A 25,477-nucleotide genomic window follows, 5' to 3' on the forward strand; every position below is an offset into this window, starting at 1 on the left:
TGACATTAAAATTAAATGTTTTATTTGTCTCTCTTCTTATGGGTGTCAGAGTTGTTTTCTATTTCTGCAGTACTCACGTGAAATATAAAATGTGCTTATTTCAGAATAATGCAGATAATGTTGCCTAAGACACAACACATGAAGTGGAATGCTGCAATGTACAGATGAAACTATTATTGCCAGAAGTAATGAAAAGAAGTCAGTTAATCTTTTTATACTAAGTCAAAATATTTGTCAGTTTCAGTGATTATGAGTTATAAATGTTTTGATTTAATTTTGACATGCAGCTTTAAAAAGTTTTAGATATGTAGCCCCACCCAAAGAGGTAGGCAAATCAGTCCTACCTGGGGCGCTTGCCCTGGCAGTGGGGTGGATCCACAAGTGGACAGCTGCTGCTGCTGCTGCTGCTGCTGCTGCTGCTGCTGCTGCTGCTTCTTCTTCTTCTTCTTCTTCTTCTTCTTCTTCTTCTTCTTCTTCTTCTTCTTCTTCTTCTTCTTCTTCTTCTTCTTCTTCTTCGTTCTATAATAGTTTAACCTTGGCTAGCTAATATATATGTCAAGAAAAATTAGGAAAAAGTACCCTGGAATAGGGGCAGAATGCACTTTTGTTTTCAATATAGAGTAAGCATATACGATTTCACATGTTGGAGATTACAGGGCTTCCAGATCAGAGGGTAGTATTTCCAGGCCAAACTGAGTCCCAGCATCTCTCAAAATTAAGCATCCGAATCATCCTATTGTTGTGTAGACAAATGTGATTTGAGGGAGGGGGGTATCGACAAGAGCACCCTGAAAAATAAAATAAAACAATAGTAAATGTTTTATTGCTGCAGCAAAAAAAAAAAGGGGGGGGGAGGATAGGAATTATAGAAAGTCACTGACTTCCATAGTATGAGAACCAATAATCTATATTACCATGGTAGACTAATTCATAAAAAGTGTATAAATAGCCTGCATACCTCAGAGCACAGAAGAGTAGTAGGCTTTCCACCTAAGAGTTTGACTTGTTCTCCTAGAAGACTATCCACTCATGGTATTCTCTTATGTTGATCTGCTGGAAGAAAATTCCAAAGATACCATGAAGAACTTTACCCTCAGTAATTTTTCTGCAAGTAGATCTACTAACAAAAAAGGTTCTCAGCAAGCTATGTAAAGCCGTGCACATTTTTGCTTTATTTACATTTGTATCATATCTGTTGTTCAAATAATGAGTATAATTTATAATGTGTGTTGCAGTAACAAAGAAACCTGTATGAACATAGCAGAGAACGGGTCCACAACCTCTCCACAGTAAAGTAGGGCATTTTTCATCTACATGAGGCAAGTTGGTTCTGGGGTTGGCCTTAGCTGATGGTCAAAGGGTGGTGGCACAATGGCACCATTTATTGGGGGGCCCATTTGGGAACTGGTTGGGGGTAGAGTGGTTGGAGGTGCACAAAGCTGGGATGAGAGGGTAGTCCTGGGAAAGCGGATGTGTAATCCTGAGTGGGAGACAGGAGAGTGGTTCACTAGCATTCCCCTTTTGAGTGGGAGATAGAGTCCCATCCCACCTGCCAGCTACTGTGATCTGAGGTGGTGTCTAATCTGCCAGTTTAGTATCTGAGGTCAGGGGAGTAACTAATCGGAGGGCAAGTGCCTGGGTGGGGAGGAAGAGGGGGGCCTTGGGGGACATATTCCAGTGCTGACAGGCAGGGGGTGCTATGAAGTAGGGGTGCAGAGAGATAGATTGCATAGAAGAAGTCCTAGATGTTTGTATGCCATCACGTCTTCTACTCTGCTCCTCAGCCTTGGGAGAGCAGGGGTGGTTATTGTCCAGCCCACTGGTCTGGTGCTGCTGTTTATGAATGCAAGGTCAGCCGAAAATAAATCTGTCCTCATCCGGGTCTTGATCGTGGATGAGGAAGCTGACCTGGTATGCGTCACAGAGACCTTGGTGGGTGAGCTGGGGAGGCAGTGGTTACCCCCTGTGCTGTTGTGTGTAGCACCAGCCGAGGATAATGGGGCAGGGTGGGAGAGTGGCTTTAACTTTGACTATGGTCATAGACTAGCAATATGAAAATGTTGCATAGAAACAATGTGAAAAGGTCAAACAGCCAGTGATAAAAACAAATGAATAACCAGCAGCAATAAAAGGAATAAAAATGCAAATAAGTATTACCCTTTTCAAAGTGATGAACTTGCACTTATTTAATGTGAGACCAGGATTTTTACATACAGAAGAACAAAATTTTAAACAGCATATAAAATATTAGGCTACTTATCCTCAAGCAAAATCCTAGTCAAAAATATTCTATAACAGATGTATGGATTAAATGTCTAAAGTGATATAACACGGGTGTAATTAGTTGGTTCCTGACAACAGTATAAAATTCACAATGGAGTAATATATTAGCAATTGTCTCTCTGTCCTTGGTACTGCAAAGGCAGTGGTGTGACTCCAATGGTTTATTTTGAAATCTGATAGTACAGTTGAGGGAAGGGCATCAAAGCGAGCTCTAGCAAAGGTCCAGCGAAGTTTAGGCAGGGTGATGGAAGATAAATAGGGTGCAGAAGGTGTTCCTGTCCATGTTTTTAAAGTCTATGTAGTGGTGGGATGAGTGCAGTCTCAGTCTGCAGTTCAATCTCACTGAAATGTTGAAATTCAAAAGTCTTAGTTTTATACTGACCCACTTCAGTAATTGCATAGGGTCTAAACCAATTAGTCTAAGCTGTGGAATTACCCTAGTACACCAAGATGGATAGGGTATGGCATAAAGAAATTGGGATAATAATCCTTAAAGATTCCATCACCCTCATCAGTTGACCCTCCCACCCTGTGGCTGGTGTTTGGCCAGAGAGACAGTTGAGACTGATGGTGGAGTAACGCTCACCCCACTGCACAGCTGCCTCCCTGCCTGAGCTGACAGAGGCAGTCTCAGAGGTAATGTTGGAGACTACCAGTACAGTGGTTCAATCTCCATGTCAAGGATGCCTCTGATGGTCCATCTCAGGACCTAATGGTCACCATAGCAACCATGGGCCTGTCTCAGTTTGTTTCTGGCTTGACACACTCAACTAGATGTGCTCTCAAATTGGTATTTGCAACGGGCAGGTCGAACGTGATCTGTTAGGTGAGAGGCTTAAGATTTGTCCCTTTTTATGTTTGAGTGAAGTTTGGACTTCAGATATCACTCCCCCACTGCAGGGGTGGGGATCAATTGAGATGGTCCGTCCCTGGGGGAGTATGGAATCCCAAGGATTCCTGAGAATTCTTGAGGATTTTCCTGGTAACATGACCAGTGGTCCTGTCAAGGCCTTGTCTCACTTTGGAATGGTGAGATCAAGATCAGCATAATCTTGATCTCACCATTCCAGCATAATCTTGATCTCACCATTCCATCACTCCTGAGTGCCCTTGTTCCACTGGCAGAGCCCTTTAGGTCCCATGGTATACTGGGGATCTGAGGACAATGAAGCAGGAAAATCAACAGCTTAAGTGCAGGTGGCAGAAAACATGTTGCAGATTTGAGTGGACACTGGTGAGAGCCCACTATCAGGCCTACCAAGTATTGGTGGCAGTGGCAAAGAATATCTATCAGGAGAGACACAGGGGGAGCACTGACCTATTGATTCTCTTTGATCTCTCAGGAGCTTTTGATGCCATAGACCATGGTATTTTGCTTCAACAGTTCCATGGAATGGGGTTGGAGAGCACTGTGTTACAGTGGTTCTCCACCTACCTTTGAGGTTAGTTCTAGAAGATAACATTGGTGGACTCATGCTCACAGTCCTGGGAGCTCTCTTGTGGGGCTCCCCAGAGCTCAGTTCTGCCACCTACACTATTCAACATTTACATAAAGCCACTGGGTCAGGGGATTTAGAGTCAAGTGTCATCAATATGTGGATGACATCCAGCTCTATATCTCAATTTCATTAGAGTTAGGAAAGGCACTCCATGTTCTGGATCATTGCCTGGAAGCAGTTATGGACTGGATGAGGACCAACAATCTGAGGCTGAATCCAGATGAAGTTTCACTGTGTTTCAGGCTCCTTTGTCTGCAAGATCACAGGGCATCTGGTTCTGGTTGGGGTTGCATTGCCCAAGAGGGATTGGGTGTGATATCTAGGGGTGCTCTTGGATTCATTGCTGTCCTTTGAAGTTCAGGTGACAGTGGTGGCCACAAGAGCCATCCACCAGCTTCATCTGGTGCACCAGCTCTGCCCATTTTTGGACAAAGAGGACCTGGCCACAGAGTTACTCATAATTGGACTACTGTGATGCACTCTACATAGGGCTGCCCTTGAAGATGGTATGGAAACTGGAGTTGGTTTAACATGCAGCAGCTAGGCTGTTAGCTGGTACATCTGGCCAAATGCATATCACATCAGTCCTTAAGGAACTGCACTAGCTCTCAATTCACTTTTGAGCCCAATTAAAGGTGTTATTGATGTACTAAGCATCTTGGGCCCTGCCTACCTGAAGGAGCACCTACACCAGTATGTACCTGCCCAGGCACTGAGGTCATGAGATAAGACACTCCCTCTCCTAAGGTATGGGTGGGAGGCACACATAAGGTCTTTCTCTGTGATTGCACCCAGGATCTGGAATAGTCTCCACTCAGAGATTTCACCATGAGCCTATCATTTGTGGGTTTAGGCACATGGTGAACACGTTCCTCTTTTCCCAGGCTAGCCTCCCTGAAACCCCCTCTTGAGCTGCTGATCTGGGGGGAAGGCATGGGAATTATTGTAATGTTACTTTTATTGTTTTAATTGTTATATTTTATTTAAGACATTTCATTCTAGTTCTAGTACAAGACAGGGTATAAATATTTATAAATAAAAACTTTTGAACCTAAGAACAACTTTGGAATTCTAACACTGTGTGGTCGGTGCAGCAACAAAATAGTTGTTTCAGGAGGCAAAGCAAACCACAACATGCCAGGGAGTAATATTATGCATAACTCCAGAAGTGATTCTTCAACGTATCATGTTTAACAGGATGTTTTTTTTAAATGAACACAATGTTTAAAAAATGTTAATTGCACACACAACTTACTTGGGTAGCCCAATTCAGATGGGGGAACAAAGTCACTTTTGAAGTCCATTGAAAGCTATGGGGGATCTCTGGCAGCCGGGTTCTTTTTCTTTTACCACCTTCCTGTACCAACTGAATGCCCTTTGGAGGTGGCATGTTGACACAGGAGCAGCACCATCTCTAGCCACTCGGAGCTTTGGACTGGGCTGTAAGTCATACAATTAAGATTCTTGTGCCATTGTGGCAGCTGCTGCCAAAGCAAGATTAAAATCTACACAGTCAATCAGATCTGCTGGGCAATAGACTCATCTGTTTCCACCCACTTTCTAAAAAACATTTGGCAGGCACCCAGAAAGATATGAGCAGGTGCCACAGTGGGAAACTTCTGCACTAGAGCAAGGTCGAATTTTTTTCAGTTTCCTATTTTTCCATCAACCATCTCAAAAGATTTTATGTCCAAAGTTTGTTTAACTTATCGGTCAGGCCTTCTTCACCCTAATGGATGTTTGAGACTGAAAAACCATAGTTATTAACTATTCCTTTCAGTTTTTATTATCATTATTAATTATTTAATTAGCAATTTTAATAAATATTTATAGAACCATATATTTGTGTGTAGAATTTCAATTTAATTAACACTTTAAAATACATATTTATAGAAGTGTTGTATATGTTCATGTTTGAAAATACACATTTATGTAGAATAAAAATAAGACACTTCCAGTCAAAATTCTGTATGCATGCTGAAATTATACCTTCAGAGATTACAGTTTCTAGCAGCCAGACTTGAATCAGCTAATGTTAGAGTTTATGAATTAAAGCCTCTGGGTAACAAGCTTTTACCACAGAAGGAAGTCAGAACACCAGTTCATTACGACTGCTAGTAAATAGGATATGTGGTGGTTCAGTGAAACATGGATTTATGAAAGCAGCCTTCCACAGAGCTGCAATGTGCTCTTTCCGGTTAAGAGATTTACTTCACAGGCAGACCTTTGGTCTTACTACTTGCATATTCAGAATACCCCTGAATGCTGAAGCAACTGGATATTGCAACTATATGTGTTTGGTACAATAAAGCACAACTTATTAACAATTTAGTTAACACTTTAAAATGCATATTTTTTAAAGTGAGATATATATTCATGTTTGTGCATATATGTAGAATAAAAATGAGACGCTTCCAATCACAACTGCAACTGGAAAGGGTCCACCTCTATTCCTTTTTCTTCCACATTTCCCATGGTTTAAGCAAAAGAAGTCATATCAGACCCATGTGAACCAACACAGGTAACCTAAAGTTGAAAGTTTCAAATTAATGAAAGATAAAAGAAAGCAACATTTGATTAATTATAACATATACAATCCAACTCATACAGCAATATATAGCAAAACTCCCATTGATTGGAATAGAACTGAGTTACAGCAGTAGATGTTAAATTAGATGAAATACTTTCCTCTCATTTCTTGGGTTCTATTCCAAAGGCTTTGTTATGTTTCCTGATTTTTATTATATTCTACTCCCTTGTTTCACTTAAGGATTAACAAAAGGAATTCAGGCACTATATATAAATATACTAGTGGATTTTGGGATTATTCTTCCTGCAAGAGAAAAAGTCATACTTAGTCAGTTAGATTATTGGATCTTAAGTACAGAATATTGCCTTGACTCTAAAATCTTAAACATTGAAATAATAACTTAAAATGACATGCAAATAGTAATTAATGACTCTCATACGAATTCAGGCAAACATTTTCTTCAATAATCATGGAACATGTGAAGTTCTTTCAATTTTGGCATCATCTCACTTCTTGCTCAGTCCTGTGCTGGAACCTGGGAACTGTTATAGTTTATCAAGTCATAGCAGCAGTTCAAAAGCAATTGACATTAATTTCCTTTCCTGTACTTTAAGTGGCACAAAGAATTCTTCTTCCTTACCAGCAGTTTTATTATCTGATATTCTAAATTAATTTCACTAGTTCAGATTTGTACTAGTTCAAATTTGACTAGTTCAGATTTGCAAGACCCAGCGTGTTGTAGTAGTTAAGAGCAGGTGCACTCTAATCTGGAGAAACAGGTTTGATTCCCTATTCTGACACTTGATCTGTGGAGGTTTATCTGGTGAACCAGATTACCTTGTGCACACATGCCACCTGGGTGCACACATGCCACCTGGGTGACCTTGGGCTAGTCACAGTTCTTCAGAGCTCTCTCAGCCCCACCCCCCTCACAGGGTGTTTTTTGTTGGGGGGGGGGAGGAAAGGGGATTGTAAGTCCCTTCGAGACTCCTTACAGGAGAGAAAGGGAGGGATATAAATACAACCTTCTTCTTCTTTATTGAACAGGGGTCTTAAAATATTTTTTCTTATAGATTTGTATAATAACAGTTTCATGTGGATTTTGCATTTGGCAATACAAAGTTAGTGATGCAAAAAGAAAAGACCTGCAGCTGGTAGGATGCCCAGTGGTAACATTCAAGAGGATCTTGTAGGAGCTAGCATTATTTGAGTTAAGATCAGCAATTTGAGTTAAGATCAGCAATTGAACTTTTCAGCAATTGAACTTTTTGAAAGCTGGAAGGCTGTATGTATTTAGGGTTGCCAGCCTCAGGTATTTAGGGTTGCCAGCCTCAGGTTAGGAAAGCCTTGGAAATTTGATGGGACTTGAAAAGAGAAAGATTTGGGGAAAGACCTTAATAGAGTATAATGCCATGGAGTCCAGCCTCTCAAGAAACAATTTTCATTTTTATTCTTTACTCATTCCCCCCAAATATGCAAAATATTTGGTTGTATCATGTTTAAATAATGGACAGTATTAATTAATGTACCTGATACATTTGTATACCTTGGCAGTGGCGTAGGAAGTTAAGAGCTCGTTTATCTAATCTGGAGGAACTGGGTTTGAATCCCAGCTTTGCCACCTGGGGAATTCAGATTAGCCTGTACACTCCCACACACGCCAGCTGGGTGACCTTGGGCTAGTCACAGCTTCTCAGAGCTCTCTCAGCCCCACCTACCTCACAGGGTGTTTGTTGTGAGGGGGGAAGGGCAAGGAGATTGTAAGCCCCTTTTGGTCTCCTGCAGGAGAGAAAGGGGGGATATAAATCCAAACTCTTCTTCTTCTTCTTCTTCTTCTTCTTCTTCTTCTTGGTATACCACCTTTCTACTACTGTTTGAGCACATATTTATAATTATTTTTATTTGCTTATTTAAAATTTCTATGATTCCTTCCCACCAAATAGGGTCTCCAAAGCAGGAAAAATATTAGAACATTTCAACATTAAAACATTTAAGATATGGGCAGCCCAGTCCTGTTGGGGGGGGGGGGGGGCAATCAACTTTTGGAGCTAGTGTGGGATTGTGTTGGCACATTTGCCCAACCTACTGGCACTTACACCAGTTGGGAGGGCAATAGGGATGTGGGTGGACCAAGAAGAACCTGCACCCCACAGAGTTGTGCCAGCGTAAACCTGGCCGCCAGCACAGCTGGGGGTGGGCTAGGGTCATTCCTGGGGGTGAAGCTATCTTTAGTCAGCTTCCACTAGACTTTCAAGCCAGGAACACCCCCAGCACAGGCTTCAGACTTTTCCATCCAAAAAGATAGCATAAGTCTGTTTTGCCATAAGGAAGGCTTTCAGGTGGTTGGTGGTGTCTCAGTTTTTGTAGCGTCCCTGTGCCTCCTGGAAGCTCTCTGGAGACCATGTGGCAGAGTGAGAGCAGCACCATCCCTGGCCACCAGAACCCTCTGGATTGAGCTGTGAAACATGTAAAATACATAGGATATATTTAAACTTCAATAAACACATAAACACACATCACAACTGGTAGTATACAGGAAAATGGACATTCCACTCTATTATACCTTATGGGAAATCTTTCCAGGACTATGTTTTAAAGTTAAAGGCACCAAATTTTCAGCATAGCTTTGAGTGACTCTTCTTAGAATAACCCCCAAGTTTGGTAAAAGTTGGACGACAGACTCCAATTTTATGCATCCCGAAAGAGTGTGTCCCCATCCATCCTCCATTGTTTTCAATACAGGAAAAATGAGGGTCCATAAAATTGGACCCCCTTATCCAATCATTTTCAAACATAGGGGTTCATCTAAGGAGAATCATCAGAAGCTATGCTGGAAATTTGGTGCCATTACCTTTAAAAAAAACCCTTCCCCCACAGAGCCCTAGAAAGATTATCCATAAGCTATAATGGAGCCAATGAGAGGATTTAAAGTTTAAATCCTGCAACCTGGCGTGAATGTGCTGAAGCAGATTTTTTAAAATGGGACTTTTCCTCTTCTTCTAGGTGGTAGACAGCAATCCAGAAAAGGCTAGATTTTTTTCAGCTTTTTCAGGATTGGAATTGCCAGGTACCATTTGAATCATCATTTTTTTAGCCAAAAAGTTTTTTAATACTAGTAAGGTATTTTAAGCAGTTATTTTCCTCATTCCTCAAAAAGCCTAATCTGGTCACAGTGCTCTGGAAACTTCAATTGGTCTATTCCTGTGTTGTCCATTTGGCAGTTAAGGTCTTTCTCTGAAGTTCTGCTTTCCATGTTCCTGCTGTCCAAAATATTGCCTGATAAAATTTTTATTCTGTGCTTTCTAATTTGTATAGTCAGTTTACATAATAAATAGTTTGATTTTTGTATTATATATAATTGTATTCATGATCTATGTTATTCTAAGTGCAAAATTATCTACTTCTGTCCTCACTTAACTTCTCAAAATATTCACAGTGCCCATAGAAGTTGTTTAGCTGTTGTAACAGTTAATGAAAACACATTTTAATTTTCACATGCACAGATTTGTGGCTACAAAACAGTCTTACCTGAACTTGATCCTGTTGAAATCAGTGGCTGTCCGCTAGATATTCACAAAAAATACCTTTGTGTTGTCTTTTTTTCCAGTTCAGTCATACATGGCCCTTGTACCAACAAACAGTTTTAAACTGTGCTGACCTTTAAAAAATAAGTCAGTAGTACAATAAGGCTGCTTAATTAGAAATCTTACAATCTAGTGCCCTTTCAGGGTTCTGCCGGATTTTAGCCAACAGGCTTCAACTTGTACAGAATTGCTGCTTAAGTCCAGAAGACTGGATTAGTTTTGAATTTAAAATTCTTTTGGGATGGGATTTCTTCATTTAAACCATAATGTTTCTTGTCAGTTTCAAGAACTAATTGTTTTTTCAATGTATCCATCTCCACCTTGTTATCTCAATATAAACAAAATTAATACAGGAGGGAAGAAAAAGTAGTTATAAAAGTAAGCAGTCCTCTCCACAGAAATGGACTGACAATAAGCCAGCCTTGGAACAATCATTTTCAGAATCTTTTTATGGAAGCAGCTTAGCATGGAAGTTAAGTTTGGGTTTCAGATGGGCCTGGCAAGTTTCCATTTAAGGAGGATTTGGTAAATGAAGGGCATTTTTTCCCTGTATGGTTTATTATGCATACCTGATTACAATAATTTTAAGCAGAACTTACATAAGTGGAAGCCAGTGTGGTGTTGTGGTTACAGTGTTGGACTAAGATCAGGGAAATCCAGCTTGAATCCTCACTCTGCCATGGAAGCTTACTGGTGACATTGGGCCTGCCATACACTCACAGTGTTGTGGTAAGGATGAAATGGTAGAGAGGAGAATAAGTCAGGTTGGGTCCCCATTGAAGAGAAAAGGGGAAGTATTAATAAAGAAAATAAGTAAATAAATAGAACTGTGTGTATGTGATGTGCTCCAATAATCTTATTTGAAGCTGTTGTGGTGGTTCTCTTGGCCACATATGAAATCATTTTTTTAAATGAAGCACCTGATGCCATTGCCCCTTATTACACTTTCTTTCCTACACAGGTAGCTATTGATGAACGTATCAGGCAGCTGCACGAAGCCCACAGGGATTTTGGTCCTACTTCTCAGCACTTCCTTTCAAGTAAGTAATTGCTCCCTGTAGTAGTAGTTGTTAAGTTCAGTGTGGTGTAGCGGTTAAGGTTTCAGACAAGAATCCGGGAAGCCCATTTTCAGATCCCTACTCACTCCATGGAAGCTTGCTGGGTAAAGAATGGCTGTCTCCGGGTGCCATTTTCCCACCATATTCCTCTGCTTCTATGTGGGCCCACCATTCAGTGGCATGCAGAAAATTTAAGGCCTGGGCAGTGAGGCTCATGTTCTCATGCCTGAAGCAAAGCTGGATCCAGTGCTTGAACATTATACACCAAGTCCTGGTCTCCAAAAGACGTTGTCCAGCTTCTAGGCACAAGGTAGCATAGGGAACAGAGTGTGTCACTCCAAATATTTTATACAGATAGGTAGATTGGATCTGCTCAATATTTCTATTCCAGGATTGGATCCATAAAGAAACACCATGTAAAAGTTGCGGGCAGACTTTTGCATTAAATGCTTTAAGGGCCTCAGGAAGAAATTGGTGATCCTTTCTGTAAAGGAAACACAAGATAGCACTGGTTGTATTTTTGCTGGTGGCAACTATTCTGTTCCTGTGTGAGGACCATCTTGCTCTATAATTTACTCCCAGGTATTTATGTGGAACTCGCTTATTTAGCTATCCCTTATTTAGCTTATTTAGCTAAATAAGTGAGTTCCACATATTAGAGATTTAGGATAATTTCCTTTAGCCGGTTGGCTAGATAATAACTTTCTATAAGTGCAAACAGCTTGTTTATGATTGCAAATGCAAACAACTCAATTATTGATTATTGATGCATTGAAGAAGACAACATCAGTCAAAAACGCTGGTTAGCGTGCAAAGCGTTTTGCTCCGTGCCCGGTGTTTCTGCGCTCAATTTGGAATAGTTGTGCTTGTGTTCTTTTCTCCACAATCACACTGCTGATTCCTAATTGGATACACCTGGCTGTATGAATACACCTGGTAATTCAAACGGTGTTGATTACTAGAGAGTTCTATAAGAATTTCTAACCAGCTGATTGGTCTCTTGTATGAACAATTTTGAACTCCTATGACAGTGGTGGTGAACCTATGGCGCGGGTGCCAGAGGTGGCACTCAGAGCCCTCTCTGTGGGCATGCACAAACAGAGTTCATCATGTGAACTCACACACACACACACACATGTCTAGGCTGGCCTGGGCCACTGGGCTCAATTATTAGCATTAAACCTAAGACCCAGTTTTGGGGAATCAGTGTAGGTAACCCTGTTAAGCGCTGTTAAACCCCACTGATTCTCATGCAAAGAACTAAAGCGTGATCCTTTACATGGGAGTATGCTCAGTTGCTGGCAATGGGGCTTGCTTCTGAGTAAACCCACCTAGGGTCGTGATTCACCCGTTGCACAGTTGCTTTAAAGCAAAGCCACCGACTACTACCAAGCTTACTCCCGTGTAACGCATGTCTCTGAGCCAACTGTTTTTTCTAAACTAAAACCTCAGTATTCAGGTTAAATTGCCGTAGCTGGCACTTTCTAAGCATGAAATAAGTGGGTTTTGATTATGCGGTGGTCTGGGCACTCCAGTCCAAAAAAAAAGGTTTGCCATCACTGTCCTATGAGGTGCCAGCTTATGTTTTCAGTGTAGATCATAATTTCGAAATGATATACTTATCTTGAATACACTTTTTGTAACTTCATGTGTGCCTTTCTATGCTACTTGCTCATGTGCATTGCGGTTTTTTCCCTTGGCTGGGCTATTGGTTCGTTTTTCTATTTGTTTCCACTGTGCTATTCATTTCATGTTGGAAATTTGGGGGGTGCCTACTGTCAGCTGTGCAATTGTTAAGCTAGCAGCTCCAAAATGTTAGGGTATCTTTAGGAGACTCGTCTGATGATACCATCCAGGTTTGGTGAAGTTTGGTTCAGGGGGTCCAAAGTTATGGACCCTCAAAGGTGTAGCCCCATCTCCTGTTAGCTCCCATTGGAAACAATGGGGGATGGGACACCCCTTTGGGAGTCCATAACTTTGAACCCCCTGAACCAAACCTCACCAGACTTTGGTGAGATCATCAGGAGAGTCTCCGAAACAATTCCTGAAATTGTGGTGCTGCTAGCCTAAAACCTGCGCCCCCTACAGGCCAAAAACTGAAAAAACACTTTAAAAACACAAAAAAACACAAACAGGGGGCAGAGCTTCAGACATGTAATGGGGGGGAGTTAAACCCGAGAACCCCCCTTACCTATGTCCTTATATATTCTATTTAATTATCCCACCCTTCCTTCAAGGAGCCACAAGAGTGATGTGAAATATATCAGAAGCAGCTACACCAAGTCAGCAAGTCAGTTTTATAGCTGAGTGAACATTTGAAACTGAATTTTCCATGTCCAAATTTGGTATTCTACCTTCAGCACAGCACTGGTTCTGTAGGACTGAGAATGCTGTGATGCTTAGTGATCTATCTATGATGATACACTGAAGAATTTCATATGATAAAGCAAAATATAAAAATGAATACCTTAAATCACAATCAGCCCTACATCTTTGCTTGCTTACCTATCAATACATTGTAAATACTCGGCTTAGGTGGTGATCTATTAGAATTTGTTTTAGCATGTCATCAGTGGGACTGTAACTGCCAGATCCTAAGGATAAATAACAGATATTCCCATCAAATCCTATTTGTAGACTTCTACTTGGTGATGTTGGGCCAGTTACATATTGAACATACTCAACCTAACCTTCCTCAAAGAATTGCTTGAGGACAAAATGGAGGAGAGGAGAATGGTGTAAGCTGCTGTCTCTAATGTGAAGAGAGCTGGGGTATCTCACTATATAACTGAGCAGCATGTTCCTGATAACAAACCAGACAAAGTGAGCCTGTTTGCAAAGTTAGGGAAGCCTGTCTGTGTGTGTGTGGGAGAGGGAAAATCTGTAAGTAAGCTTTTTTCATTGAATAAATTGTGGTAAATTGTGGGGCCAAGCAAGGAGGAAAGGCAAGAGGGATTGACCCCCCCCTCCCGGTGGACACCATAACCCACCAACAGTTTATATTTGTACAGTGGGCTTCACTGCTTGTATATGAAATAAATAAATAAATAAATAAATAAATAAATAAATAAATAAATAAATATAGCTAAAGAGGGAGAAGGTAAAAATAGACTGGGGGATTGGTAGAAAGGTGAGGAAGCAGGGAAATGTGAGGATATGGGGGCTGCTAATAGGATAGAACAGGGGTCCCCAAACTACGGCCCGGGGGCCAAATGTGGCCCCCCTGAAGGCATTTATCCGGCCCGCCGGGCATGGCAGCGATGGCTCCATTCATGTGCAGTGGGGGCTCGAGGGAGAGGAGGAACCGGCCCCAACGGCTGTTGATTGCAGTTACATGATGGCACCCCCAAATCTCCATGAATTTTCTGACCCAGAGTTGGAAACCTTACATGTGGCAACACCTGCTCCGCCCTTCCCTCTCAGCTACCCATGTGTTGCTCTCAGGCTTTCTGTTCCGCTCTCACTCCCATTGGCATCAGCCAGGGCTGGCAAATCGCCTCACTGGCTGCTAGAGGAAAGAACCCAGGAAGATACCTGGATCCTGGGTTAGATGGAATGTTTCCATTGGGAAAAGTTCTCTGCTTTTTTTTTTTTACAGGGGAAGGTATTCCACAGCCTCCCCAACAATATTTGGAGCCCACCCTGTACTTGACATACTTTGGTCACTGTTCTAAAAACAGACCATGACAGAAAGGCTGAAAGGTGAAATCAAACATTTTACAATCATTTGTGCATAGGAATTTGTTCATAGTTTTTTTTAGTCCGGCCCTCCAACAGTCTGAGGGACAGTGAACTGGCCCCCTGTTTAAAAAGTTTGGGGACCCCTGGGATAGAAGATAAATATTGGGGTGAGGGGGAAGTGAGGTACTCCCACAAGTCCTTCCTGGTTTCCCGCTGTGCAGGCAACAGGCCCAGCCTGATGGCTGACACTGCACAACTGGGGCTGACTCAGCAGCCAGCATGATAAAACTAGTCCAGAGTTTTCCTGGATAGAATCTGCAAAAAAAAAAGGAAGGTGGCAAAGCTGATAGGGAGACCTTTAAACATTGGTTGGTTTGTGGGTGAGAAGAGGAGAATTAAGCAGGAAAAGGGAATAGGCTTTTAGGGAGGAGAAAATAGGTTTTAGGGAGGAGAAAATGAGAGTCCTCCACAAAGACTTGTGGGTTCCCCATTTGTACAAATCTATTTACCTTGGGGGGTTTCCATATTTTTCAAAAAATTCAGGGTCTTTTAAACTCAGATCTGAAAAAATTAAAAAAAAGTGTTGAACAACTTATTTGCTATATTCACAGGGCTAAGAATAATTTTAACTCTGCAGTACCAAAAATACAAATTTAGTGTATAAATAGACTTCTGCTATATTGGACAAAGTCTCAGGCTGCATGTCACAAAACCCATTTTCTCTAAAGTCATCTGGAGATAAAATTGTTTAAACATAAGACAAGTTAAGAACATAAGAACATAAGAACAAGCCAGCTGGATCAGACCAGAGTCCATCTAGTCCAGCTCTCTGCTACTCACAGTGGCCCACCAGGTGCCTTTGGGAGCTCACATTCAGGAGGTGAAAGCAATGGCCTTCTGCGGCTGTTGCTCCCGATCACCTGGTCTGTTAAGGCATTTGCAATCTCAGATCAAAGAGGATCAAGATTGGTAGCCATAAACTTGTAATTTCTCCCTCCATAAAATCTGTCCAAGCCCCTTTAAAGCTATCCAGGTTAGTGGCCATCACCACCTCCTGTGGCAGTGCATATTCCAAACACACCAATCACACGTTAAATGAAGAAGTGTTTCCTTTTATTAGTCCTAATTCTTCCCAACATTTTCAATGAATGCCCCTGGTTCTAGTGGGCATTGCCAGGAGAAAGAGAGAAAAAATTCTCTCTGTCAAACATTTTCTACCCTATGCATAATTTTCTTATAGATCTCTCAATCATTTCCCCCCTCACCCGTCTTCTTCAAACTAGCAAGAGATTCCTAAATGCTGCAGCCTCTCCTCATAGGGAAGTTGGGTGCTCCAGTCCCTCAATCATCCTTGTTGCCCTTCTCTGCACTTTTTTTCTATCTCCCCTCAATATTCCTTTTTGAGATCCAAGCGACCAGTACTGGGACAGGTACTCCCAAGGGTCGTAGACAACTGCTTTATATAAGGGGCATGAGCAATCTTTGCAGTTTTTATTATCAATTCCTTTCCCTCTTATGATCCCCAGCATAGAGTTTGCCTTTTTCACAGCTGCCATGCATTGAGTTGACATTCCCATGGAATCCATATCAACTAAGATCGATTTCCAAATCCCTTTCCTGGTTCTGTGACTGATAGCACTGACCCCTGTAGCGTGTATGTGAAGTTTGGATTTTTTACCCCTATGTGCATCACTTTACATTTTGCTACATTGAACTGCATTTGCCATTTCTTAGCCCACTCACCTAATTTATCAAGGTCCGCTTGGAGCTCTTCGCAATCCTTTGTGGTTCTCACCACCCTACATAATTTGGTATCATCTGCAAACTTGGCCACCACGCTACCCACCCCTACTTCCAGGTCATTTATGAATAGGTTAAAGAGCACTGGTCCCAAAACAGAATCCTGGGGGACACCACTCCCTACATCTCTCCATTGAGAGAACTTCCCATTTACACCCACTCTTTGCTTCCTGTTTCTTAACCAGTTTTTAATCCATTGGAGGACTTCCCCTCTTATTCCTTGATTGCTGAGTTTTCTCAACAGTCTCTGGTGAGGAACTTTGTCAAAAGCCTTTTGGAAATCCAAATAGACAATGTCCACTGGTTCCCCCTTATCCACATGCCTGTTTACACCTTCAAAGAACTCTAGTAAGTTTGTAAGACAGTTCACTTCTGTACCTTTCCACATCACTTAACTAATGCTTCAATTTTACATTGACTTGCAAACTTTGATTAGGGAAATTTGCAAGTTTGCACAGAATGTACACAGAAAGAAGGAACTTTCCATGAGATAAGTTTATTCTGAAATGGAATGTAACCTTTACTCTGCTGGACAGAACAATTATTGTATCAGAAAGGGGAAATTAAACATCTATGTCAATGAACACAGATCTGCTTGGCACAGTGATTAAGACAAATATAGATAGTTTTTCTTGGTGCCAACCATTAAAATCTACCCTGAAAGAGTTGACAGGCAGCCATTGATCAAAACAGTCCCCCCCCCCCCATGAAAAATAAGGTCAAGCAGAAAGAGGAAGGGCTTGTAACTAAAGTCACAGAAGTGCCCTGAGAAAGTAATATTCTTGATAAAAGAATCATAAGGGAATCCCAGAAAATGTATTTATAAGGACAAAGGCCTAAGAGAAAGAATAAAAGGATTGTATGGCCTTTTAACAGGACAGTCCTGGTGTGTGTGTGTGTGTGTGTGTGTGTGTGTGTGTGTGTGTGTGTGTGTGTGTGTGTGTGTGTGTGTGTGTGTGTGTGTGTGTGTGTGTGTGTGTGTGTGTGTGACTGACTGACTGACTGACTGACTGACTGACTGACTGACTGACTGACTGACTGAATTTACTAGTGGAGCCAGTGCAGGGCTGTGCCAACATTTTTATACCCTCTGCCAGTGCAAGGGGCACCCCTGCTAGCAGAGGGGCAAAGGTGCTGGTGGCCAGTCATCCCTCAGCTTCATGGCAGTGAAACCCAGAAGTTGGGGCCTGTATGGAGCTGTGCTGATGTCCAATAGGATGCTGGTGGGGGTATGGTGGGCCAAGGTGTTCCTGGGATGGAGCTGATGCTAGTTGGCTTCCACCCCAGATTTGCAGGTGGGTACACTGTGGCCTAGGGTTCCATTTAGCCCTTTGGAGGGCTTTCCAGCAGTGTGGTTTTTAATTTTCTGCCTCCCTATGCTGCCAGAAAGCCCTTTGGAGGTGGTGGGGTGACGTAGCAGCAGTGCTGTCCCCAGCCACTTCGGGCCGTGGATTGAACTGCCTATGTCCTTTTATGCAAATACCACTTTGAAGTTGCCAATACCAAATGGGGATTAAGAAAAATACATTTGTCTTGGGGTTTTTTTGAACATAGTAAGCAGTATCAGCAGCCAGAGGGAAGAATTTTATTTGTATTAGCTTTCTCAAAATCACCACCTGCATTGCTTTGCAGAGCTAAAGATAGGCTAGTGTGTTGCCAAGCACTTTGAAGTCCACTGATACTATTTATAATCAGGAACCTATGATAGCAAATATGAAAACTTGTTGCCCATTGCTGTATAAAATATCATGAAATGAATTGAGACAATAAGAACGTACACTTAGGACTAATTTTAAAGCGATGCTTGGTATGCAAGACAAACTTACCTGTGGAGTGTTAAACATCCCAGTTTTACATCAGCTGGACTTCCTGCCACTATGACTGGTAGCATGCCAGCACCCACATCCAACTACATATCCTTGAAATACCCACAATGCAAGGGTAGAGAATGAATTTAAACACATGAATAGAGCCCCCCGCCAATAAAACTTTATTTATTTATTTATTTATTTATTTATTTATTTATTTATTTATTTCATACTAATGCCTGGTTCACATAGCACAGTTGGCTCTACTATTATTAATGAAGAAAATAAGAGGGCACACCAAGGCAAAATAAAAGCAAAGAAGCAAATGGTGCAGAGGGAAATAAATTCTTTAATAATTTTACAAGCCCTACACAGTTTGTGTGCAGTTTCATCAGGGAGAATCTAATAAATTTGAAAATAACACAAAATAATAGAAACAATATGATTAAAATATATTTAAAATTATTTAGAAAAATGATACATAGGACAATTCACAGAACATAGGACAATTCACAGAGTACAATATCTAATTGCATCTTAATATTGAGAAAATTAAATAAACAACAGTGTATCTTATGTAAATTTATAGTACTATGATTAAATATAGTCTAGTATTGTACATGTTAAACATATAGTTAAAATATTAAAAACCAGGAAATTATCATTAAAATGTAACAGGTTAAATATTGTATTCAAATAGTGAAGTTGGCTAAATCTTTGGATACTTAAATGCGGTGACTGGAGCTGTGAATTGGTATGATGGATCTTTCTACAACCCTGAAAATTGCCCCAGGTTTGCAGAAAAGTCTGGAATCTTAAGAAAAAGTTAGACTTTTAAAATAACAAAAAAAATTAAAAAGGAGCACTTGTAGCTTTAATGAAGGCATTCCCTCTGTATCTTTGGTTGGCAATCACAGATTTCAAGCTTCAGCTTCTGTCAGTAATAGGCTTGGGGAGGGGACAGTACTCTTCCAAGGGCTCTTTTGGCCTCTGAAGGAGGACTTACTGAAACTGCGCCAGGTTGGGAAATTCCTGGGGATTTTGTGGATGAGTCTAAGGAGGTCAGAGTTTAGGGAGAAAGAGACCTTAGCAGGGTATAATATCACTGAGTCCACTCTCTAAGGCAGTCATTTTCTCCACTGGGAACAAATTGTCTGGCGTTCAAGTGTAATTCTGGGAGGTCTCAAGGTGCTACCTGGAAGTTAGCAACCCTAGGCCTGGATACAACCTCTGGGTGATTTGGTACCACCTCACTTGTATGACTCAACTAGGTGTGGCTGCTTGTTACTGTTCAACAGCAGCCACCCTATGAAAGCCAGTGTGGTGTAGCTATTAGAGCTTCAGAGTAGAGTCAGGAATACTCTGGTTCAAATCCTAATTTTTTTGTGGTAGCTTACTGGGTGATTTTGGGCTAATCACATTGACGCCCGAAGGAACTGACAGCCCCGCAGAATAACATTGCCGCACAATAAATCAACTAGACATTCTGTATAGTAAAACATATTGGCCATAGCCTTTTATTAAACATATTGATTCAAGGTAAGCAGAAGTATAAGGCGCAGGATGAGGGTCTGATCTGTGTGCTCGGCAGCCCAAGTGCTGTCCCCCAGCAACCAAAATTTTTCCTCAAGCCAGCCTGCTGAGGAAAAACCACAACACACTGGAGCAGCCATGGAATAATCGTGATGGGCATTGGGTCACTGCCTGGAGAGTCCCTTTGCTGCTAGGGGCACAAGCCATAGTAGCCCACATCTGGGGACCCAACCTGTTGGCTTGCTCCACCCCAAAGCTCTTATGGAGGTTCCATCAAAGCGGGTAGCTCACCACTCCCCACCTACAGATCAGTCCCTCATGCGCAACCCACCAAAAGAGCAGGGTGAAACCTAGCTCCCACCAGACGCTTCTCAAACCTCGAGCCAATCACACGTGCTGCCCCTTCCCTGTGCAGTAGGCAGCTGCGGTAAGTTGTGGCCGCATCTTTCTTTCTACCTAACCTTCTCCACAGGGTTGTTGGGAGGATAAAAAGGAAGTGAAGATAATAATGCATGCTTCTTTCTTCCTCACTGTGGAGAAAGGTGCAATGTAATGAAGTAAATAAGAAATGTAGTTGAAGATGGAAGACTAATAAAGGGTAGATTAATTAATGGCTGAGCAAGGAAAGGGGGGAAAACATGGGGTTTCCAGGGAGAGAAAAAGAGGAAATTATACAGGGAGGTGGATAGAGGGGAAAGTGTGGTGTCCACAAGTCTTTGAGGGTTCCTTACCATACAAGGGGGATTAGCCCAGTGACCAGCACCACACACTAGGCCATAGTTTTCTAAGATAGAGGCTGCTGGGGGGAGGAAACTTGAATAGAAAGGGGTAGATAAATGTATGTTGGCTGTCGGGTTGGATGGGGGAAAGGATAGAACCTATGAAGGTTTTCTTGAAAGGGTTAGAGGATACTTTGAGTGAGGGGAAAATGAAATGACCATCACAAGTCCTTGAAGTTCCCCCACATGGATATTCTAAAAAGATAGATCTTTCTTAGGTTTCTCCCAGATTTGGGCGAAAATTTCCTTACTCTAAGTGTGGGCTTAATCCTCAGATTTTGGTAGCTACAGATCTGCCCACACTTGAGAAATAGATAACTAAGATGTATAAACTGTTGTTGAGCTTTGAAACAGAAGAAGAAAGAGTGAAAGAATGTATGATGAAATGGTCTGTGAATTTTGACTATAACATACAAATGGAATAGTGGGAGGATATTTGGTTAAAGATCTGAAATGTAAGTTCTAGCAAAGAGAACTTTTATAAAACGATGAATCAATATTACTTATTTCTGGAAAAATTGGCAAAAATGTATTAAAATGTTTTGAATCAGGGTTGATTTTATCATCTATGGTGGACTTGTTTGGAAGCTACATTTTTTTGGATAAAAATTCATATAATAATCCAGGAAATTTTAAAGACTATTATACAAAGGAAATCAGAGGTATATCTTTTGGGCTTATGGACAGACAGGGAGAATATTATATGTACAAAAATGGAATACTTTATCCATACTTATAACAGAATATAGGCTTGTGAAATTGTTGGAACTGGTGGAGATGCCTAAACTTACCTTTTTCATGAGAGAAAAGAACTTATCTAAATTCACAAATAATGGGAAACTCTTGATAGAAATTTTACGCAAAACAGAAAAAAATGAATTAATTATTTGTGGCTTTGAGAAGTGGTCGATCAAGAAAAAGGAGATAGGAGAGAAAAGTGTCAATTATTTTAATTATATTAATTCAGATTTAATTTCTTTTTTGACTATAAGTAGGGATCAAATGGTAAACATGTGTAACTATAGTTGATGCAGAGGAAATAGAAAGTCCTTGTGTGTATTTTTTCTTTCTTTTTCATTTTTTTGTTTGTGATTTTTTGTCTTTAGGATAACTGTTTTTATGTCATTTAGTAAATATGAATAAAAAACTATTCCTTGTAAAAATAGAGAGAAATAGATATAGTTGTTGATGATGAAGATGGTGATGACAATATGCATTTTGGGCATAAGAAATGCATAGCAGAGGAGCTTTCTAGCCATCTTAAACTTTTCCAGGCAGTCTCCTTTGATTGACTACTAAAAATAGTTTTATCTGAAATTAAAGATACAAGTCTGTTGCCTACCTTTCTAATTGATGCTACACCTTTACTGGCACCCAGAGATAAGAAACAGCTGGTTGAAGCATTTGAGCTTTGGCCAGAAATGAGATGATGATTCTTGGAGCAAAGTTGTAATAAACACCACATATTTTGTCAACTCAAATTTAGGCAAGACTGGCATCATCCAACAGATCAAAAACTGCATAGTGGCCAGCCTCAGCATAATCTGTTGAAGGAACATCAAATCCAATTATGTGGAACATCACAGAATTGCTTGTTGTTTCCAAAGCATTTAGTTCCAATGACAATTATTATTCCCTTCATTAAAAACATATTAAAATTATTTAAGTGTGTAAGGTTCTTGAAATGTTATTATATATATTTTTTAAAGAATGTAACTTTCAAGTAATGCTACAGAAACCAATTTTCCCCCTGCCCCGCCTAGATTTGTAACGTTTAACAAAACATGCAACTGTGTAAATGCCTACAGACTACAGCTTGTCTGTAAGTTATGGTTTCAATTTTTCTGGAAAATATGAAAAATGTGCATCCAAATACTCCATCTACTGCATTAAATAGAATGTAAAACTGTAAAGTCATTTAACCATTGGTTGCAATAGTCCATTGAACATTATCTTAAGAATTATATGGAGCCACATTTAGTTGCCCAAATCGGCCCCTTTAAAAAAAACTAAAATCACTTCCACATTACTCTGCCTATATAATGTGCTACTAGACGATACCACCTTGGGCTGTATCCTACCACTGCTCTCCAGAAAATCTTCAACAGTTTTTGAAGCAGATCATTGTTTAACTCTAAAATACAGAACTGTAGCATCCCATAAAGATCTATAAAAACTAGCATTCAACTGACTGAAATATAACAAGCTCCATTTGTTTGTACAAGAGTGCTTGAATTTTATTTAAACCCTAATACCTTTCATTATTTGAAATTATGTTCAAACTATAGAGAGTCTTTCAGTGTGGAAACCATTATGGAATTATTCTGTATAAAAGAATAAGAAACATAGTGAACTGGCAAGTCTTTCCATCTTTGATACTAAACCAACGTGTATTTTTGTTCCAAAAATGATAAGAGACATTGATCAAGAAGAAAATATGGAGAAAAAAGGTAGCAGAGGATGACAGCCAGAGAAACTTTTAAAAGGTGTACAGCAGAAAGGCAAACAGCATGCTTCTTCCATTTCTTATCTTTTCTTTAAGTTTAGTAGGTGAAGAGGTTTTTGCATTTATCTCTGCAGCTGAATGAGTTCAATTTTACTCAGATTAGAACAGGAATTTCTGAACAGCAGGTTAATCCTTCTTGGCTTCATGGGCAACTGAGCAAACAGACCCATATCAGCGTTTCCAAGTATAAAATTGTAATTCCAGAGATTAATGTTGTCTTTCCTGACCTCCATGTCTCTTTTATTTGATTTTATGTTTTGTTTTTGTTTTGCTTTGTTAACAGCTTCTGTCCAGGGCCCCTGGGAAAGGGCAATATCACCAAATAAAGTGCCCTACTATATCAAGTAAGTATTCAACTGTTATTATTAACTATTTGGTGCTGTCATTTTCAGCTAATTATCATTACTTGTCTTGAATAATTAATAATTCATTCAGTGGTGGGATTCAAATTATTTAACAGCCAGTTCTGGTGGTGGGGTTCAAATTATTTAACAACTGGTTGTTTGCCAGCACCATTAGTTCTGTCAAAATGGTTCAAAATGATGCAAACCTGCTGAATCCCACCGCTGATTTCACTCCTTCTGGTTCAATCATATTGGTTCAAACTGAATATTTCAAGCCTGTCCCTATACATCATTAGAGACAGACTTATACATCATTAGAGAGAGACATTAGAGAGATAACAGCAAGAATTGTGTTAAAGTACATGTTAACTCTATATAGTTGGAATTTAGGGATAAAGCTAGACCAGGGGTAGGGAACCTGCGGCTCGAGAGCCGCATGCAGCTCTTCTGCCCTTGCACTGCGGCTCCATGAGCAGAGCCGCCGGCCCCATCCTTGCCCGCCCTGCAGGCAGCAGGGCGGGTGCACCAATGGCCTGTGGCTGGCTGGGCCGCACCGCGGGCATCTCTCGCCCGCCCCGTTTGAGCGGGGTGGGCGCTTTCCCGGCGGCTAGCGAGGCAAAGCCTCTGGCCCCATCCTTGCCCGCCCTGCAGGCAGCAGGGCGGACGCATCCATGCGCTTCTCAGAATGAGCAGAGTAAAAGGTAGAAAAAACCCAATATATACAGTGTTATCTTTATTTTAAATGTCAAAAATTATTTGCGGCTCAAGGGTTTTCTTTTCCCATGGAAAACGGGTCCAAATGGCTCTTTGAGTGTTAAAGGTTCCCTACCCCTGAGCTAGACTTTACGAGTCATCAGATGAATGTGCATTGGTCTTTTGTTTGACTAGATATGTCTGTTTTCAACATGGCAGGTTACCTCACTGAGGATAAACCAAGTAGTTCAGGGACTGATAGCAAGTGTAGCATGCATTTTTCATGCTGATTGTGCAACCCACAGACCTCAGGCTGCCCTCCTTCCCAGACTATGTTTCTATCTGACTTTATGAATATGGGAGATATCTTCATTTATCAGTCATAAACTGTGGCTCTCATTTAGAAGTACCTTCCAAAAGAAATCTGGCCCAGTGTCATGTATGTGGGGTTTTGGGGAGTATCTAAAAAGCTTGTGAGCTGTGCACACATGGACAATGTAAAAAGAGACAAGAGAAATATTTCCTTTGATCCTCAATTAATTGGAGCTTTGGCAGATTATTGTGACATCAGACTAAATGTTAGATTTTGGAGATAAAAGGGAGGGATTAACTTTTCAACATGCTATCAAAAGAAGTACTCAAGTATGAAGAGAAACACTACTGAATAAATCCACCCACAAGGTAAAAATTAAGAATGTAATGAAAATCACAATATAGTCAATAACTCAATATTCATACAATTTATCAACATCTAAACATACATCAAAAATATAGGCACAATGGCATCAATAAGTCTCTACAATAAGACCATAGAAGGACTGAAGCAATAATGAAATAGAATGATGTCTGCTAGCAAGTAATTTTGATACACTATCTTCCTCAAATCCAAAGCATGTTCCTTTCTTGTTTCTTTCTTGTTTCTGTCTTCTTATGATCACTAACCCATGCATTGAAAAACTCTTATAATGAGACCATGTGACTGTGAGTATTCCTCACTTGCTCCCAAGAAATTCAAGGTCTCAGATAATCTTGGGCATAAACATCTGAACATGCTGATACGGCTTGTCTATCTTGGGAGAAGGGAAGGTTTGTGTTTGTGAGGGGAGGGTCAATCAGGTGTTTGTGGAGGGAGGGTCAATCTACACACACATACACATAGCTGTTCTTTTTGCCCCAAGAATAATGTTCATACATAACATGGTTTGTGTTTTTATCACTTCCTAGTCAAAACAAATGGGCAGCTCCATCCAAACTCAGTGGTAGTGGCAGCCCACATTGCTGATGCAATGCCACCCTACCACTCCCATGGAGGCTTCCCAGCAACATGGGGAGGTTTGAACAATTAAAAAGTCTCCCTGCCACCAGGAAGCCTCTGTAGG

The 25,477-nt window shown here is 40.8% G+C and overlaps 1 protein-coding gene across 4 annotated transcripts in view; it reads left to right on the forward strand.

Annotated features, from left to right (window-relative positions):
• DMD (dystrophin) overlaps positions 1 to 25,477 on the forward strand; it is a 1,175,169-nt gene that overhangs the window by 1,004,176 nt on the left and 145,516 nt on the right. For all 4 annotated transcript variants that reach the window (XM_048495459.1, XM_048495460.1, XM_048495467.1 and 1 more), the window contains 2 exons: positions 10,858 to 10,936; positions 23,345 to 23,405. In XM_048495459.1, the coding sequence (XP_048351416.1) occupies positions 10,858 to 10,936; positions 23,345 to 23,405 (140 nt within the window). The remainder of the gene's footprint in view (positions 1 to 10,857; positions 10,937 to 23,344; positions 23,406 to 25,477) is intronic.

The sequence above is a fragment of the Sphaerodactylus townsendi genome, linkage group LG04, assembly GCF_021028975.2.
Source record: "Sphaerodactylus townsendi isolate TG3544 linkage group LG04, MPM_Stown_v2.3, whole genome shotgun sequence".
Lineage (NCBI taxonomy): Eukaryota > Metazoa > Chordata > Lepidosauria > Squamata > Sphaerodactylidae > Sphaerodactylus > Sphaerodactylus townsendi.